General features: G+C 32.5%; 1 protein-coding gene across 2 annotated transcripts in view; it reads left to right on the top strand.

Moving 5' to 3' along the window:
• Window positions 1–18,311, top strand: part of PLOD2 (procollagen-lysine,2-oxoglutarate 5-dioxygenase 2) — an 87,904-nt gene that overhangs the window by 34,666 nt on the left and 34,927 nt on the right. For both annotated transcript variants that reach the window (XM_039851772.1, XM_039851771.1), the window contains exons 2-4: window positions 7,324–7,415; window positions 10,267–10,403; window positions 17,291–17,454. In XM_039851772.1, coding sequence (XP_039707706.1) covers window positions 7,324–7,415; window positions 10,267–10,403; window positions 17,291–17,454 — 393 coding nt within the window. The remainder of the gene's footprint in view (window positions 1–7,323; window positions 7,416–10,266; window positions 10,404–17,290; window positions 17,455–18,311) is intronic.

The raw sequence follows: 18,311 nt of genomic DNA, 5'->3' as shown, positions 1-18,311 counted from the left end.
GACCAACCTGTTTGCATCTCTGCCCCTTTTACCAGTCTTGAAGTGGCCTCTTCTGTGTGTCCCCAATTGTAGGACTTCTGTTCATTAGACTCAGGTGACTTCCAATTATGACTGTTTTGTAGTTTAGTTGTAATTTTGATGTGTTTGTAGGAGGAGGCAAGTATAGTGTTTGCTTATTCTGCCATCTTGACAGGAAGTTCAGACATATTTTATTCTAATTGAAGCCCTCCTTAGCTTCAATTTATCCTTAGTGTTTGAATTTTTCTGTCCTCTTCTGAATTTCAGAAACAATTGTTGGAACTTAGTGTATGGTTTTTGGCTACAATCCAGTCCTTGTGTTTTATCTCCATGTTTCTGGAAGGAGATTAGGATGGATGTAGGTTGAGTTCTTAACATTTAGGTCATGGATAGTTATTTTGAGAGAATGTTACTAAAGGGAGTTATTGAAAGGGGGTTCTAAATAAAGGGTTTTTTTTTTTTTTTGCACAGATCGAATGGATTATATGGGTCATATGTGTATATTAATGTTTTTCTAAAGTATATAGATACTGTTGAGATTAGGAGAATATACATTATTAAATATGTCATTGTATTTATATCAAAGTTTTGTTATAATTTTTTTAATCTTTATTTTTCAATTAGAGTTGACATTCAATATTATATTTGTTTCAGTGGTATAGCATATAATTTACAAAGTGATCCCCCCAATTTGCATAGTACTCCCATGGCACTGTACATAGTTATTACAATATTATTGGCCATATTCCCTATGCTGCACTTTATATTCTCGTGACTACTTTGTAACTACCAATTTGTACTTAATCCCTTCACCTTTTTCATTCAGCCTCCCAATCTCCTTCCCATCTGGCAGTTGCCAGATCGTTCTGTGTATCTATGAGTATGTTTCTATTTTGCTTGTTTATTTTGTTCTTTAGATGCCACATATAAGTGAAATTGTCTGGTGTTTGTTTTTATCTGACTTATTTCACTAAGCATAATACCCTCTAGGTCAATCCATGTTGTTGCACATGGTAAGATTTCATTTTTTTATGGCTGAATAATTTTCCATTATATACATGTACCACATCTTTTTTATTCATCTCATAATTTTCTTGATCAATGGTTGCTAGAGTTAATATGGTTATAGAAGAGCCCATATTAAATATATTAAAAATTACAACTCATACTCGAAAAAAATTGTCTCTTATTCTATAATTCCAATCTTAGCCTAACAATTATTTAAATTTTATTGATTGCAGGTACAATTATCTATTTGTATGTTATTCTTAAATGCCTTTAAGCTTTTGTAGCATTCTGAAAGCAATTAGCTAGTGGGATTCTTGAGCATTGTCAGTAGCCCTTTTGACTCTCTTGAAATTTGTCTTCCATTAAATAGTAGACAAACTAAACATATCTATAATCACAAAACATGGATACCCAAAAAGAAAATTAGAAAAAGCCTCTTAATTTTAGCATGTGTACAACTTTTTTTTTTTGACAAAGTTTTAAAATGTGTATTATGAAGTACTTTTGAGGAACAGCATTAGTCTTAGTCCACTTTGACCTACTAGGTGCCTAAGTCCTCTAAAGGTTTTAGTCTGGGCCTGTTTCACTTGATATCTGGTGCTGGTTGACATTCTGATCCTAGAGAATTTGTCCTTAACTTATTGCCCTTCGACAACTTGCCTCCTGGCCCACTTCGCATCCAGTGTTTTATAAATAATTGGCAATACTCACCTTCTCTAGTCTTATTGCACATACTGCTGGGGTGACCAACTCATCCTGGTTTGTCTAGGATTTTCCAAGGTTTAAAACTCAAAGTCCGATGTTTTGGCAACCTTATTCCTGGGCAGACTGGGATGGCTGGTAACCCTACATACTACCCTGCCCCTCCACTACCTTGCAGCACATCTCCTAATTTGCTATAAGTCTGTGCATTGTCCATAAGTGGGGGCTATAGAAGTTCAGGCATCCATGTGAATGCTAACACATGTGAAGATGTTCCCTATATAGCATTAGTGCTTAAAAGTCTTTTTTTTTTTCCTTAAGCATCCCTTTACTCCTCCCCACCTTTCTAAATAAATGCTAAAGAATCCTCTGATGTCTCTTTGATGTTTCCTTTTTAGGTTTTTTCCTTGTTGAAATTGTGCTGACTTGTTCTTGAGGATTTTTTATCTTGTATTTCAACAACTACACAAAATAAAATGGTTGTTTTTTTTTGTTGTTGTTGTTTTTGCTACCTACAATCCATGGCTTCAGTTTGTCATAGTGTTTGGGTGACTCAATTCATTTGTAAACTAGCAATAACAAAGCTATCTATATAGGGATTTTATTGAGAACAAATTATTTTATACACTCATATGAAACATAACATCACTTATCCCTGAATCTACTCATTGAACAAATGTTTATAAAAAACTTAACTATATGATAAACACTGTGATGGGCCCTGGAGTTGTAGTGCTGAGCAAAAGACATCCTGTCTTTCTGTAATTTATAGTTTTGTTGGGGGAAGAGAGATTTTACTCTCAAATAATAACCATGCAAATTAATATACAATATACTGAAAGAGAGATAAAGAGTGCAGTGAACATATATGATGAGTCCTGACCTATTATTATATGTGAAAGGTCAGGAAGGTCTCCCTGAGGAAATGACATATGTGAGACTCTCAAATTGAGTAGGCAGTAACTACATCAAGACATTAGGAGGGACGTTAGATAATGGTCTTGCATAGGCTCTTTTCTTCTGGTGGGAGGGAGCAGGCATCGTTGGGGGGAAAAAAAAGGCCAGTGTGGTTGGAGAAGAGAGCAAAGGAGAGAGAGGTAGTGGATAGGATTGGAGAGGATAGAAGTAATCAAGAACCACATTGAGGTTCTTGATTACTCTATCATAATTACTTCTATTTGAAAACACCAGTCTGGCTACTTTGAAGAGATATTATTGGAGTGGGTAAAACAAGTTTAGGAGGCTATTGCAGAAGCCTGTGCTAATGATTATCTTAATTTTTGAGTTATTATGTAGCTTGCTTGCAATTGAAGAAAAATGTAAAGGTTTTAGAAGGTGTCTCTAAGGTTACTTCTTAAATTATGTGAATGAACAGCTTCAAATTGAACTTTTTACATAGCTTTTTTTTCTTCCATTACTGGTATCATAAAATATTGAGAGTCTGAAGAGATATTAGCCACTTTGTATATGTTAACTAATTTAACCCTCGCAGCAAACTTTTCAGGTAGGTGCTATTATTACACACATATTAAAGATTAGAGAAATAGATGAGGCGCAAAGTTCAAGTAACTGACCAATTTCTAAAAAAATAATAAATGGTAGAGCTGACATTTAAACTGAAATAATTTGTCATCAGATTTACACAGCCTACCACAGTAGCAAACTGTGACATGAGAGCTGATCTGGCCCATGCCTGTTCTTATATGGAGAGCCAGAAAACTTAAAAAAAAAAAAAAAATCTTTTTACGGTTTTAAAGTGTTTAAAAGATGAAGAAAGAAAAAAGGAGAATTATAACAGATTGTAAGTGGCCCACAAAGCCTAAAATATTTATGATTCTTCCTTTTACAGCCAGTATGTTGGCTTCTGAACTTTACTAATCATAAAAAACCACGTTCCTTCAGTAAAAGTTAAGAGCTACTGATGTTTACAGATAAAGGACATGTCTGGTCATAAAATGAGGGAGTTGCAGAGAGAGAACAATGTACTTAGAGTTCCTGTGGTAGAATTGTTTTTGTTGGTATTTACAAATTTATAATTAGGGACTGGTTTAACTATGATTCAGCAGTCACCAACCTTTTTGGCACCAGAGACCAGTGGTCCAATGAGAATCTAATGCTCAATGATCTGAGGTGGAGCTGAGGCGGTGATGCTAGCACTGGGGAGCGGCTGCAAACACAGATGAAGCTTTGCTTGCTTGCTTGCTGGTCACCTGCTGCTGTGTGGCCTGATTCCTAACAGGCCACAAACTGGTACCGGTCTGTGGGCCGGGGGTTGGGGAACCCTGCTCGATGTAGAGAAAGTTTCTTGGAAAGATGGGAGATTTATCCCTCAGGAATGGGAGCAAAGGCAGCTGAGCTAGTGCTGAGTTACTTGATAAAATGCTTGTCATTAAGATAATAAATTTCAGGTGGTTCTTATGTGCTGCTTTAGCATTTGGAGATAGGCTATATTTAAAAAAAAAAAAAAATTTGGCTTTTAAACCCATGGTTTGTTTTTGAAAGAAAACAAAAGGTCAGCACTATTGATAAATTCTACTCTTACATAAACAACTGTTGGGAGAAAAATATTGGCTGTTTCACAATGAGAGACATAGATGTTTTGATCTTTCTAAATAGATTGACTTCTTGAATTTTGGAGAAATTCTGATATTCATCTGAATTTTTGTAGAGAGCTAACTCTTTAGCCACTTCACTATTTTTAAAATCTTACTATACTGATAGGCATTTTCCAGGACCGTGTAAAGATGATTGCAGAATTTTTTTTTTTTTCTGTGATGTGATTTTCATCAATAAATGGTCTAACCTACAACACCCTAGATGCATTACATGTTTCTTCTTCATGCAAAGTATTAATCTATTTTCTAATAGTCAGACAATGGCTATGGAGGTTACATTTAGCCGCAGTTGACCTTCCATTTGCTTTTTCGTTGACACCATAATAGATTAGTTTTGATCATGTTTGATGGGTGCCCGTTATTTAAGCCCATTTACTCTATCATTTTACTTTATCATTTCAGTTGTGGATGAAAAAATTGGATAAAGAACTAAGTATAATCGTTTAAATTATAATTTTGGTTAGAAAATTCTGCATTCAATCTGTTTCATCTTTCTTTTTACTTAGATAATTTAGACTGTTAAAGTTATATTGAATATTTTTCTGTCATTTTTCTGATTAGAGGATTAAGAATTGTGCATAAAGTTGAATTTTTTTTAATTGTAGGAATTTCCAAACACATACAAAAGGACTCCAGTTTTAACAGTCATCGCATATGGCCCGTCTCATTTAATCTTTATCTTCTTCCTTTATTGCCTTCCATCTTTGCCAAATAACTTTGAAACAAATCACACACAGTTTCCTTTCATTGGGTAAATACTTCAGTATCTGTCTCTAAATTATAAGGACTCTTTTTAAAAAAGTCAGTGTCATTACCATGCTGAAAATTAACGATAACTTCTTAATATCAACAAATACCCAGTTAGTGTTCAGGTTTCTCTAATTTTATCATGAGTACCTTTTTGCAGGTAGTTTTTCAAAGTGGGACCCAGCTGAAGTTCGTGATTTACTTTTGGTTGAATTGTCTCTTAATTCTGCTAATATAACACTTTCCCTTCCCTTTATTCGCATTTGCTATTGATTATTTGGGTCAATTATCTTGTCTTTTTGAGTAAATTTGTAATGCAAAATTTAGTGAAATCTAAAGTATGTATCAAAGTTAGGTTAAAATTTTTGACAGCACTTCATAAATGGTGAGCAGATTGGAGTCTTGAATTGGGTGGTGAGTGATTGTGAGTGGTACATGTTAGCACTTTCTTCTACTTCCCCTACTGAGTAAGATCTTTCTCATTACAATTAAAGTAATGATACTTATTAGCAGGTGAGAGGAATCAGGTGTTTGTAAAGAATGTTATTAAACATACCTTCATTTAACAGTATTATTTTCTTTTTTGTAATTAGTAACAACAGTTCTTCCTCATTTTGCATAAGATTGCCAGTCCACACATTTTTAGTTTTGCTATAGCTAATTCTTATGATTTATGTAAGAAAAGTTAAGAAAACTACCTTAAAATGGTCATTTTATTACAGAGAAAAGAGACTTTAAAAAGCATGTTCTTTACTCTTGTAAAATTGTAAAATAAAATCTCTATTCACTATTTCAAAATTTTTTTTGTGAATGGTAACATGTCAGATTTTCTTAATCAGTTAAGCACTATTTTAGACATTAAAACAAAACTTTTTAAATAAAAAAGAATAGTTAATTGAAAAAATACTCTTAATTAAAATATATTTACTTGGGGCCTGACAACTTTATAAAAATGACTTATTTTTTCCTGAATATTTATTTCTCATAATGCTGAATAATATGTGAGAAATGCCTCTTAACAGAAAAAAAATTAAGAATGTTGATATTTATCTTCATTTTTATCTTCATATGTATCTTCATGACTAATGAATATTTGAATTTATTACTTCTTTATATGTATATTTTACTTATTTATGTTTTATGGTTTCAATTATATTCAAAATTTGGTGAATACCTTGGGTCCTAAGAAATTGGTTTTAATTGGTAATACATAATGCTATTTTCAATGATTATCTGTTGCTTCGGCGACGCTTAAAATCTGAATTTTTTCCTATTGATAACAGGCAGGTGAGTATCAAATGATATAGCTCAGTGCCAATGCCTAGAATGTCAAAAAGATGTTAGTTATTCTTAGTCCACTGTCCTCCTATATCCTCAGATTAAAAAAAAAAATTTCCCATCATTGTGGGCATTTGCTGATGCAGTTGTTTCTTTCATGCATTTTGTAACATCTTTTCCAAATAAGCATTTTCTTTAATAGCTTCTGTAGGTATTTTGAAATGACTCCTTAAATCTATCTATTTCTACTTCTACTAAAGAGGGTTATGTTGGATTGAAAATAATAATACAATATAAAAATGGTGACTAAAAGCTGTGTATTTACTAGGAGTGCTAATTTTGGTTCCTTTTATTTTTTAAAGAAAAAACACTGAAGGTGATGTAAATGTCGTTTTTACAGGCTTTTCATATACAAAAAAATCATTAATAGGAGGAAAAAAGATTCTGTTTTTAAATATTTGTTCCCAATTTATCATAATTTATTTAAAAAAATTAAGATTAGTCTCATGATTGGATTTTTTCTTTTTTGTACTTCTTAGTGTTTTGAGTAATATAATGTGCTTCCAGACCTCACTGATATGTGTAATAAATCAGTGATGATTTATAGGTTGCAGTGGACCTGGTTGATTATTAGATAGATAATCCCTAGGAGAGTCTGTCTCTACAGATAAAAACTTTGTGTATTTTATGGAAGTGTTTCTCATAGTGTTGAAATTCTCTGTGGAGGGCATGCTTTTGCCAGACATATTAATGTACTTTCTTACCATTAAAATAAATAATTATTTGATGGTTCATCATTTGGCAATAAAAAAGCTTTGTTTAGCCTCATGTAGATTAATAAACGAGCGCATTCCCAAGGGTTTAATGAGATATCTAATTACCAGAGTGAGTTGTAAATTGGTAACATTTAACTTCTTGGTAAACTATCTTATGTTACTTCCTTCTGTCTTTGCAGATAAATTATTAGTCGTAACTGTAGCAACAAAAGAAAGTGATGGATTCCATCGATTTATGCAGTCAGCCCAATACTTCAATTATACTGTGAAGGTATGGTATGTATATCTTTTAATTCATGGAGATGCTAAGTCTATGCCACCTTGAACAAGCCCAGTCTTGTCTGTTCTCAGAAGTTAAGCAGGGTTGGGCCTAGTTAGTACTTGGATGTGAGATTATCCAGATCAGGTTTAAAAAAAAAAAAAAGGGATTTGTAAACTGACAAGATCGCAATCTGTAGAGTCAACAAGAGTTGCCTCACCTAAAAAAAAAAAAATGTGCTTAAGTACATTTTTTATAACAACAATAACAGCGACACAATCTACAATCCCCAGAAAGATGAAATTTGGCTACACAATTGCTGCTTATATATACTTAATTTGTTTAAAATACTCGATTGTTTTAAAGATACATTTGGCCTTATTAATACTCCCACTCAAACAATAATTTCTTGATACTTGCTAATGCTCTATATAAACATGTCTATAAAAAAGAAGAATATGCTTATATATTTTTATATTTATGTTTCTTTTGCCAGGGTCATATATAAGCACCACATAACTAAGATTCGATAGTAATTGTTTTCACTTACTATTGTAATGGATTTGTCTGCCATAGTGTGTTTCTTTGTTTACAAAGTATTGGAAACATGACTGAAGGGGATACCTTTTCTGTCCCATTATGGAGAGTTGCTTTTCCTGTTTTTTTGGTTTGTTTTAGAGAGATTCTGGAATATTATAAAAATGTAAAAAGGTTTTAGAAGAACTTGCCTCCAGGGGAATTTCTCATTAACACATGATCAGAGCAGAGGTGAGGAATTTGTTAGAACTAGGAAACTGAGCTGTGAAAGGCCTTTTTGTTCTTGTTTTTTACTTTTTTAATTTTTTAAAGTAGAAATGAGTATCTGCCAGCCAGATCTTTTCCATAAATGAGAATGATGGAGGAATCTCAGATAGGAAAACAAACAAACAAATTAATACATTTACAAAAACAAAAACAAAAACAAAACCCTTAAAGAGGCAGCATTGTATTGTCCAGGAAAAACTGAGCTGTTCCAGTATGCAGTATAGAAAGAAGGTGGTTTTTGCTACCACTGAAATATAGAACAGGTATTAGAAAGACTAAACTTTGGTGGAAAGGAGATCTAGTGTTAACAACTGGATGTTTAATTCAGGGTAAATGAAAAATATGTTAGAAATTTGTTAGAATAGAGGAGAAATATAGTAGTATGCTTTGATAGGAGGCACAATGGAAGTAACAGAAAAATCAGTGTGAAATAATGCTGAAATTCAATGAATGAGATCGTCAGGGTTCAGACTGGAGAAAGCGTGGAATGTTTTTTATGTGCAAGGCACCATGTTAGGAACTTTATATATACTATGCTGTCGATTCATTATATTAACTATGTAAAGTAGGTACTACTTTGTTTATGCATGAGGGTACAGAGCTATAAAGTGTCAAATCTTAGACCCAGTCCTGTTTGATTGGAGTCTTTGATCCTCCTGCTGTCTTCCCGTTGTGAAATTCAGTGGTTGGTTGTCAAAGTGTGCACCCCAGACCACTAGAATCAGCATCATTTGGGAAATAAAAAATGAAGATTCTCAGGCCTCACTTCAGACCTACTGAATCACAAACTCTGGGAGCAGGACTCAGCAGTCTGTATTTTAATAAGCCCTTCATGTGATTCAGATGCAAGCTCAAGTTTTACACACTGATTTAGTGGAACAAAAATAGAGACTCAAGACTCTCTTTATAGTGCACTGTACAGAGAGGCTCTCAGATGTAGTTGGGCCCTGTATTACTGCAGTATTGAAGAAGTCCAGAAGCGTTGCAGAATAGAAGTGTAATATACTGCAGGACCAGAGGAGGCCACTTTTAAAGCAAAAATATCTACTAGATTAACATGGATATGAATCCAGATCCACATCAGTTTAGTTTTCTTGGTTAGCCTTTTTCTTCCAACCTTCAATATAGGTAATAATGAAGTGCTAACTAGAGAACTGAGGCTGGGAGCCCCATGGGCTTTGCCAGCCAGGTTTATATTTGGCTCAATGTTAAGTAAAATTGGAGCTAATAATATTTTCTAAATTTATTTTATCCTTTTGTATTTATTTTAAATTTCATTCCCCTTTAATTTCATAGATCTAGCATATCATTATTTTGGGATCTTCAGACTTTTTTTCATGAAACAAAGATACTAGATGTATGTTCAGATGAGGAAAACATATACTCCCTACTCCCTCAGAGCCAGCTGCGTCAGCATGCGCTTTTAATTCAGGAGACTGCTGCTGAGGTGAAGGCCAACAGAGATAAGAACAGTTCCAAGTTTAGTTCTGATTAATTGTACTTAGACAATTTCTTGCATTTATGAATTACAATTAAGCTTTTGAAGGTAATGTATAAGGTAAAGAAGATTACGTTTGTCTTGATGCCATCTGTGTTTCCCTGAACAACCCATTTTGGTTCAGTAGGAAAATTGCTTAAGGGCCTGTCAGGAGTCACTGAGCTTCAAGGGCTTTTAGTGTTCATCATACAGATTTCTTGCCAGATCAAAGAGTGTTATGGAAACTTCCTTCATTTTCTTTTTAATCTGAACAAACAGAAATCAAATATGAGAAATGCTTTCTGTGCCTCCCCTCCCCGCACGCCGCCACCCCCCACTCCAAGATTATACTCTACTTTTGAAATGGTAAAATTGGGAATGGCATTTATGGGGTAGATAACATTGAAGAATTGTGACCTGACCTAGGCATAAAGTTGTTTTCTTTCTAGTATCATGATTTAGTGAAATGTTTTAAGAGTAGTTACTGTGTAATACTATGCAAGTTGCTGATGACTTTCAGTTTTTATGATACTATCATTATTTGAATTTTGCTCAGGAATGAAATGTTGATTTCATTGATAGGTCCTTGGTCAAGGAGAAGAGTGGAGAGGTGGTGATGGAATTAATAGTATTGGAGGCGGCCAGAAAGTCAGATTAATGAAAGAAGTTATGGAACATTATGCCAGTCAAGAGGATCTGGTTGTCTTGTTTACTGAATGGTAAGAAAAATAGCCTGTGGATGTTTAAGTCTATATTAAATAATTTTTTAAAAAGTTGAAATTCGTATGTGTAGATTACATATTTAATTATTTTATTCACAAAGAGTCATTGTTTTAAAAAGTAAATTTTACTTATAATTATAAAACCATAGTCTGACATAGTTATGTAATATGATCAGATTTGTTGAGTTACCATTAACATTAGTGAGAAAACATGGCATAAACTAACATTTTTGTGAAATTCATGTTTTAATCTTGATTTAGTGATGGAGTAGGGATCATGTTGAGCTTTTATATTGAGGTGAGTAACTCAAGGGATTCTGGTCAACCTGGAGGAAATAGATCATGTAAAGTTATAAGTGAGAAATAAGAAAGCCTGTGTTTATGAAAAATGAAAAATCTTTCCAATGTGTAGAACTCTTTTTGTAAACTGCTTTCCTTCTACTTAATTTTGAGTGTCCACTGTCTTCCTTTATCTTTTTCATATTCTTCTTACATGTTTTTAGTAGTGTCAAGTTGTCATGAATCATTAGTGATTGCCACCTTCTTCATTTTCTCTGGTTTTTATTGTTATGGGTTAGTCATTGATTGCTGATTTGAAATCCCCTTGCATTTTCCTCTCTAGCTTAGAAAAGTTTTTTTTATATCTCTCCCTTAATTTAAAAATTCAAAATAACAAATTATTGCAGGTGAAAGTAAGACTAATTCTTTTTATGCAAAGGTATAAATAACAAAGGTATAAATTTTGAAATGAAAATAGACATAATGAATTCCTGGTGCCCTTAACACTTAAAAGTATTGAAAGGGCCCATATTCTTACATCTGGAGAACGTCCCTAATATCTCCTAGGGAAAAAACATTAAGTTATGCTTATAGCTACCTATTCTTGCAACATGAGATGCGGTATAGCTGGTGTTAGCTTATGTATTGGGAATTTTTCTACAGAATCTATTATGTATTTTTTTACCCTTGGTAAAAGAATAGGAAGGTTATAATAACTGTTTGGGTTAAATATTGAATGTGTTTTGGTGTAAAATTACTATGGATTTCAAACAACCATTTCGCTTAAATTTGCCAAGTGTGCATTTTGATTTTGACCTTGAGGCAGATCTCCTTGTAAAAGATACCATTATAAGCCAGTAATAATTTTAGATTTTCAAGCTTCCTTTTGCATTTAAGAAGAAATCCTTTCTCTCTGCCTTTACCCTCCTATCCCATTTCCTCTCCTATCACTCTCATCTAAGATTTAGCCTCAGAAGAAACTAGTTTAATAGGAGCCTTTGTTTCTAATGAGGAAAGGGACACTGTGAGATACCTGAAGACTGCTTGAGGTTACATTTATTTATTTAGATGATACTTTAATACCCAGTTTGACAAAAAAGATGACAATAAAATTTTAATGGAGGACCCAGTATGTGCCAGGTGCTTTTTAGTGTTTGGAATATATCAGTGAAGCAAAAAGAAAATTTTCAGTAACTGCCTCTGAGAACAGTTGGCTAACTGAATACATGCAGGCCCGTTTTAGCCAAGCTGGTTGTCTAAGAAGAATCATTAACATTTTCTTTATCACTACCCATCTTGTCTGTCCTGGAAAACCTAGGGATGATAAGAAAGTAACCAAGCAAAAGAGAGATGGACAATTGATGCCACTTTAGAGCTTATTTTTTTAAACAATCTTTTAAAAAAGTATGTGTACAGAGTGATCAATATAGTTAACAATTACAGAGAAATGAGTTAAGCTGTTTCTAAATTATTTGAAATAGGATACCCATTCTATAACAAAATTGCTAATCTAATTAAACTTACATCTGGTTGAGGCTAGAATTCAGAATATATTAATTTTAATGAATCGAACAAACTACTATTTCTTATGTGATTTTTTTAAAGGACAATTTAACTGTAATAATTAGTTTTATGGAAGCATAGGTCACTACTATATTTAAAAAATACAAAGATTTATGTACCTAATGGGTTAGATAGCCTTCTTTTAAACATAGCTTTATGAAGGTATAATTTATATACCCTGACATATACTCATTTTAATTGCAAAATTCAATTTTTAGTAAATTTACAGAGTTGTGAAATTATCATTGCTACTCAATTTTAGAACATTTTCAATACTCCAAAGTGATCCCTTGCTCTCATTTAAATAGGCTTTTGTGAATTAATTTGGAGACAATTTCATTTGTTAAAATAAATATTTGTTTAAACAATTTTAAACAAGGTAACTGAGTATCTTGGGTTTTATAATAAGGTACTTTGTATTACTTTTAGAATTACCTTGTAAAGCATGTGTTTCTTTAGTCATACCGAAGACAGTAAGACCCAATTATTATCATATAGTTATTTTTAAAAAAATTATATGTAGGCCAATATGTAAAAAGAAGTGTTTGAGTTATTGTAAGTAAATTATATACATACTAAATATCCCCACAAACTTACTCTATGCTGAGTACAGTAAAATAGAAACCAGCAGAGTCCAGATCCTAAAATAAGCATCTTTTTAGGTATCAGATAAGTGTCTAAAATCACTTTGGTTAATTGTTTTTTTTTCTTCTTTTAGACTTAAGAAAATTCTTTAGCAGAAAAGTGTTAGAAATAAAGTTGGTACAATTATTTGAGTATGAATTTTTACTGAGCAGACATTTATACTTTTTGGCAGCAGTAAATATTGTGCCATTAATCAGAATACTGATATGCTCCATTTTGAAAGACTCCCAATATATGAAATATTTGAAAGACATATTCAGTGGTGTTTATTAGCCTCACCAAAAGGAGTGTTTCTTATATGAAAATATCTATCTACCCAAGGATTTTGGTATGTGGACATGGTTTCTTTAAGTATTCGTTTAAAGATGATCAACTGTGTAACTTTGAAGTAAGGTAAAGGAATTGACTTTGTAATTTATAGGCTATTGCTGTAATAACTAATGATAGCAGTAAGGGCGACAGCTTAAAAAACTAGGATGGTAGTCAATGTTTTAATACAAAAGTTGATGTAGAATTAAAATGAGTATAAAATAAAGCCATTATTGTAGTAGTTTTCTAGGTGACTCTGGTCTGGGAGATTGATCCAGGGTAAATAAACGCTGGCTGAAAATTGAGGGATAATCTTAGTCACACAAATCTTTGCTGTTGGTATATTATGCCTTATCATTTTGACTGTATATTGCTAGCTTCTATTCAGATATCAAATTGAATTGTAATTGTATGTTTCAGACAGTGAAGCTGGGAATGTACCTAATTTACATACATATCGTCAGGGTAAATAGCAAGGAATCAATAAATATTAGGTAACAGTAAATTGCATTAAAAGAGGGAGAAACAGATCTTTCAAGAGAGAGAAATAAGGTGGTTGCTTTGAAACTATTTTTAAAGATTGTTTTTATTTCTTAATTCAGAGAAACAAAATGACTTACAAAGACAGGAAAACATCTAAATTTTCTAAATCTCAAAGATTGAAATTATTAAAAGATTGAATTTAGATTAGAAATTATGAGAAGTGATGCTGTGGGTTCTGATCTTTCATATGTCAGCCAATGTTTGTTTCTTTTGGCTGCTAATTAAATATTTTGCTGAAAAGTGAGATCACTGAACAGATTTTTCACTTTGCATTCAGGATATGTGTCTTGAGTACAAACTCTGTTCCAGGCATCAAACTTATTACTACAGAAAAAAGAGATAAACAAAGGTCCCATCCTGAAAGAATTCTCAAGTTATACTAATTCTACAAACAAAACTGAAAAAAACTAATTTGGAAGAAAAATACATGTCTTCAAAAAATTCAAATGCTAGCATAATCACAGAATCATTTACTTTTAGAAAATTGTGTAAGATTGCTTTATTAGATCATTTTGCTAATTGTGAAAATATTTTTATTATTTTGTTATTGTCACAGGTATGATTTATATGTATTAATCCTACAGGTGACCAAATTCTATCTTATTTTATTCTAGGAAATATTTCATGCCTCTCATAATTTAGGTTACATATCCACTATGCCTGCATTTTATATCGTCTTACATAGTTTATACAGAAGACTGTAAAATTTTTCTGAAAGCAAAGCTTTTCAAGTATGATTGCTATAATTTTAACTAACTATGGCAGATTTTTTTGATGGACTCCTCCATCCTAGCAGTAATGTCAACTTAAGTGAATAGACACAAAGAACCTTGTTATTGGCGACGAACAACATTTCATTATGTTAGGATAATGAAAGCCAAAACACGTCAAAGTTCTGTTTCTATACTGCTTTTTCCTTTTTTTGAAGGAAAGATTGAGTCATTCGCTGTCACTTAAATATATTGCACTGCCTTCTGGCTTATCTAGAATAGTGAAATATGTTTAGAAATTATGTAGGAAATGAGTGACTTATTTTTTCAAATTGTTCACATGTTCTTATTGATATTTACTGAATATATTAGTGGGTATGTTGGAATGAGGAAGAAGCAGATTGTATGCAAAAGAAGCATTGAGTGTTTATGTATATCTGGATTGGTATATGGTACTCGTATGACATTTGTCTATTTTGTGTGTGTGTGTGTGTATATATATATATATATATATTTTTTTTCTTTTCTCCCAAGACCAGATTGTTTACTCCTTGAGTTTGTTTGAATAAACATGAATTAAACATGTTTTAACTGCAAAATATGGTACTAGCTGCTGGCTGGGACATAAACCTTGCCCTCTGGATACGTTTTTCTATTCATAAGTTTTATATGTTGTATCTGACATGTTCTAGCTACATAATAATAAATTCTAGGCATTAAAAATATAGGTTTCTTTATTTCTTCATTGACAGTGAATACTTGAGCAGTAAATATGTCAGATTTGAAAGTACTAATGTTGCAGAGATTAAATTTAACTATTGTTTTAAAACTAAAGGGAGGTTTTCATTACTTAACCATCTATTAACCATTTACTTAAAAATTAAAGGAATCAACGCAGAAACAGCAAGTGGTGATGACTCATGGTCCCACAGATAGCAAGCAACTTGAGCAGTATGATGTTTTCCTACCATTCTCTTCTTAGCTGCCCTCTCTGTAGCTGTTACTCTAGCACTAGGCCACTCTCAGAAGTCAGTCTGGAGAAAACGACCCTCCAGCCAGGCCCTGTCCTCGTTTACTCATACCTCTCCCCAGCCCCAGTAAGAATTCTTTAGTCAGGAAATAAAATTGTATTCCATTTGGAGGAAAATCTCCAAGTAATATTTCATGTTAAAAATAGTACCTACTTTTTACAAGCTAATTTTTCCCTCCCAAAATTCCTACAGTAAATTTAATCATTTCCACTATGATTTCATTATGATTTAGTCTACAAGTTCAACTGAGCGGACATTTTCAACTGATTTTTTTTGAGCGGGGGAGAGGTTATGGGGTGGTTTTATCATTGTTTATGGTATTAATTATCTATAGAAATATACATATATATTTAAGATGAAGATGTGATTGAAGACAGAATTATTAGGTATGTTGCTACTTACATGCTTCAGTATTATCAGACTTTAAACTTTCAGACACTAGCCACTAATATTAGCTTAAATTTATGTCAGTGATGAAGAAAGTGTTGTATTGGGGAGGAACAAATAAAGAGGATTAGGGAACACTTACGTTGCTTATTTTTTGGATACCAAGTAACATTTGCTTCTTGTGGAGACTTGGGATCATTCATTAATTCATTTATTCATTCATTCATTCAACAAGTATTTATTGACAATCTTAAGAATACAAGGCTTAGGGGAGTACACAGATGAGTAAAAACACGATCTGGCATATGAAAGAAAAACATACAGTCTGATATAAGAGGCACTTCCAGCGTGAAAAGCAGAAAATAAGACATTCCATGAAAAGGGAGAGGAAAAGAGCTGTGAGAATTAAGAGGAAGGAAATGATCTTTTCCATTTATGCTACCTGAGAGCAAGTCTGGCTGGGAAAGGCATGTGGAGCAGCCTCCTTACTCCTCTACTCAGATGCATAGCAGTGCATCTGAACTATTGACTTGAGGGAGACCTGGTGTTGAACTCTGGAGCATTAGTTTGCTCTTATTGTTTGTTACTTGGGATGTTAAGAGATTTAAATTATTATCTCTGGAAACCTTTGGCCTTTGAAGTACTCTGATGTTAAAAAAAAAAAGGAAAAGGAAAAAGATTCAAAAGGGTCTCTGGTTGTAGCAGGAATAGAGAACTTATTGTAGAGTGCAAATATATTAGGTATGTTTCATATTTTGTTAAGTTATTGTGATTCTTTAAATAGACTATGGGAATAAAGTTTCCAGAAAAATCAGTGAAACTATAGACACTAAAGCATGGTGTCAATTTTTATATAATTTTTTTCAAATTATTTGAGCTTTAAAAAGATGCACTTTATCTGTATACTTTATTTTAGGCTTTCAGGCTAAATAGTGATTAAAATATAAATTTAAAATATAAATATTGATAACACTAAGTAGTTGGACACGTTTTTTCAAGATAATGAAATCTTCATAAATTGTAATGTATTGGTACAAATTAAAGTGAAACATTAGGCAGTTACAATGGCCACTTCTGTCAATGATTGTGTCTATATTATTATTAGATAATAAGTTAGTACCTTTTAAGCATTTCAACACTGTTTTAGAATTTTGATTTTGGGGAATCAGTGATTATTGAAAAAATATTAAGACTAGTACTAAAAAAACCTTTTTTATTTGGACCTCATTTGCCAATGTAATGCAAACACTAATAATTTAATATGATCCATATAATTGCTTGGCGTAGTTTGTAAATAATTGGTATTAATCTTGTGTTAGATTCTAAATTCTGACTTTTACTAGAGGCTGTTTCTTGGTTTCTGTGTATTAATTCTGAGAAGAATATTTTAAAACTTTTTTTCCCCCTCACTAAACAGCTTTGATGTCATATTTGCTGGTGGTCCAGAAGAAGTTCTAAAAAAGTTCCAAAAGTCAAACCATAAAGTGGTCTTTGCAGCTGATGGAATTCTGTGGCCAGATAAAAGACTAGCAGACAAGTATCCCATTGTGCACATTGGGAAACGCTACCTGAATTCGGGAGGTGGGTAAGATACTAGCAGAAAAGTGTAATGTAGATCACAGTAAATTATAAATATTGATGAAACAACCTTTTTTTTTTTTTGGTATATGTAACTATCAACATGAAGTTTTATATAACCATTATTTTTTTTTACTACGGAAAAATTATATCAGTTTAAAATTCACAATGCATTTTATAGTTGAAAATGCATTTTCTCATAGATGATATATCATGATGTTAGCAACAATGTGTTATTATTTCCCAATTATAAGTGAGAAAACTAATGTTCCCCAAGTTTAAGCGACTTTTCCTAAATACATTCTGTTGTTAAAGGGAAAACAACATGGATCTAGATCTTCTGATTATAGTGTCATTGAGAATTTTCTGGCTATAGGACAATGCATTTAGTAAATTCTCTTAGAAAAAAACTGCAAGCTACAATCATGTAGCTTTAAAAAAATAGGCATTACTTAATTTTATATGTATTTTAAATATATTGGAGTAGATGAGTGATTTGTCTTGAAATCAGTACTCAAAAAGATTCAACATTGAGTATATGGGTATACTTAAAATGCTGCATTAGCTATGCTACCCTGGATTAAAGGAACACATTTTCAAATTTTCCCCCTCCAAAAAGTAAAATATGACTTTGGACATTATGACTCCAAAATGTTTTTCTTAGACCAAGATTAATGTAAACGTAAGGCCAGAAGATACCAAATAGGGTTGGGGACACGTTAGAGAAACAAGTTGGCTCTTCGTGAACTTGGAAATTGCAAGCCATACCAGCAGAACAGATATTTGGGGATCATTTACATGTATATAATATATAACTGATATAATTTAGGCTGGGTCAAATAAATGCTGTTTGAGATAAT

The sequence above is a fragment of the Pteropus medius genome, unplaced genomic scaffold, assembly GCF_902729225.1.
Source record: "Pteropus medius unplaced genomic scaffold, Ma_sr-lr_union100, whole genome shotgun sequence".
Taxonomy (NCBI): Eukaryota; Metazoa; Chordata; class Mammalia; order Chiroptera; family Pteropodidae; genus Pteropus; species Pteropus medius.
Note: the sequence above shows the minus strand (reverse complement) of the source record. Positions and strands in the feature narration are given on the sequence as shown.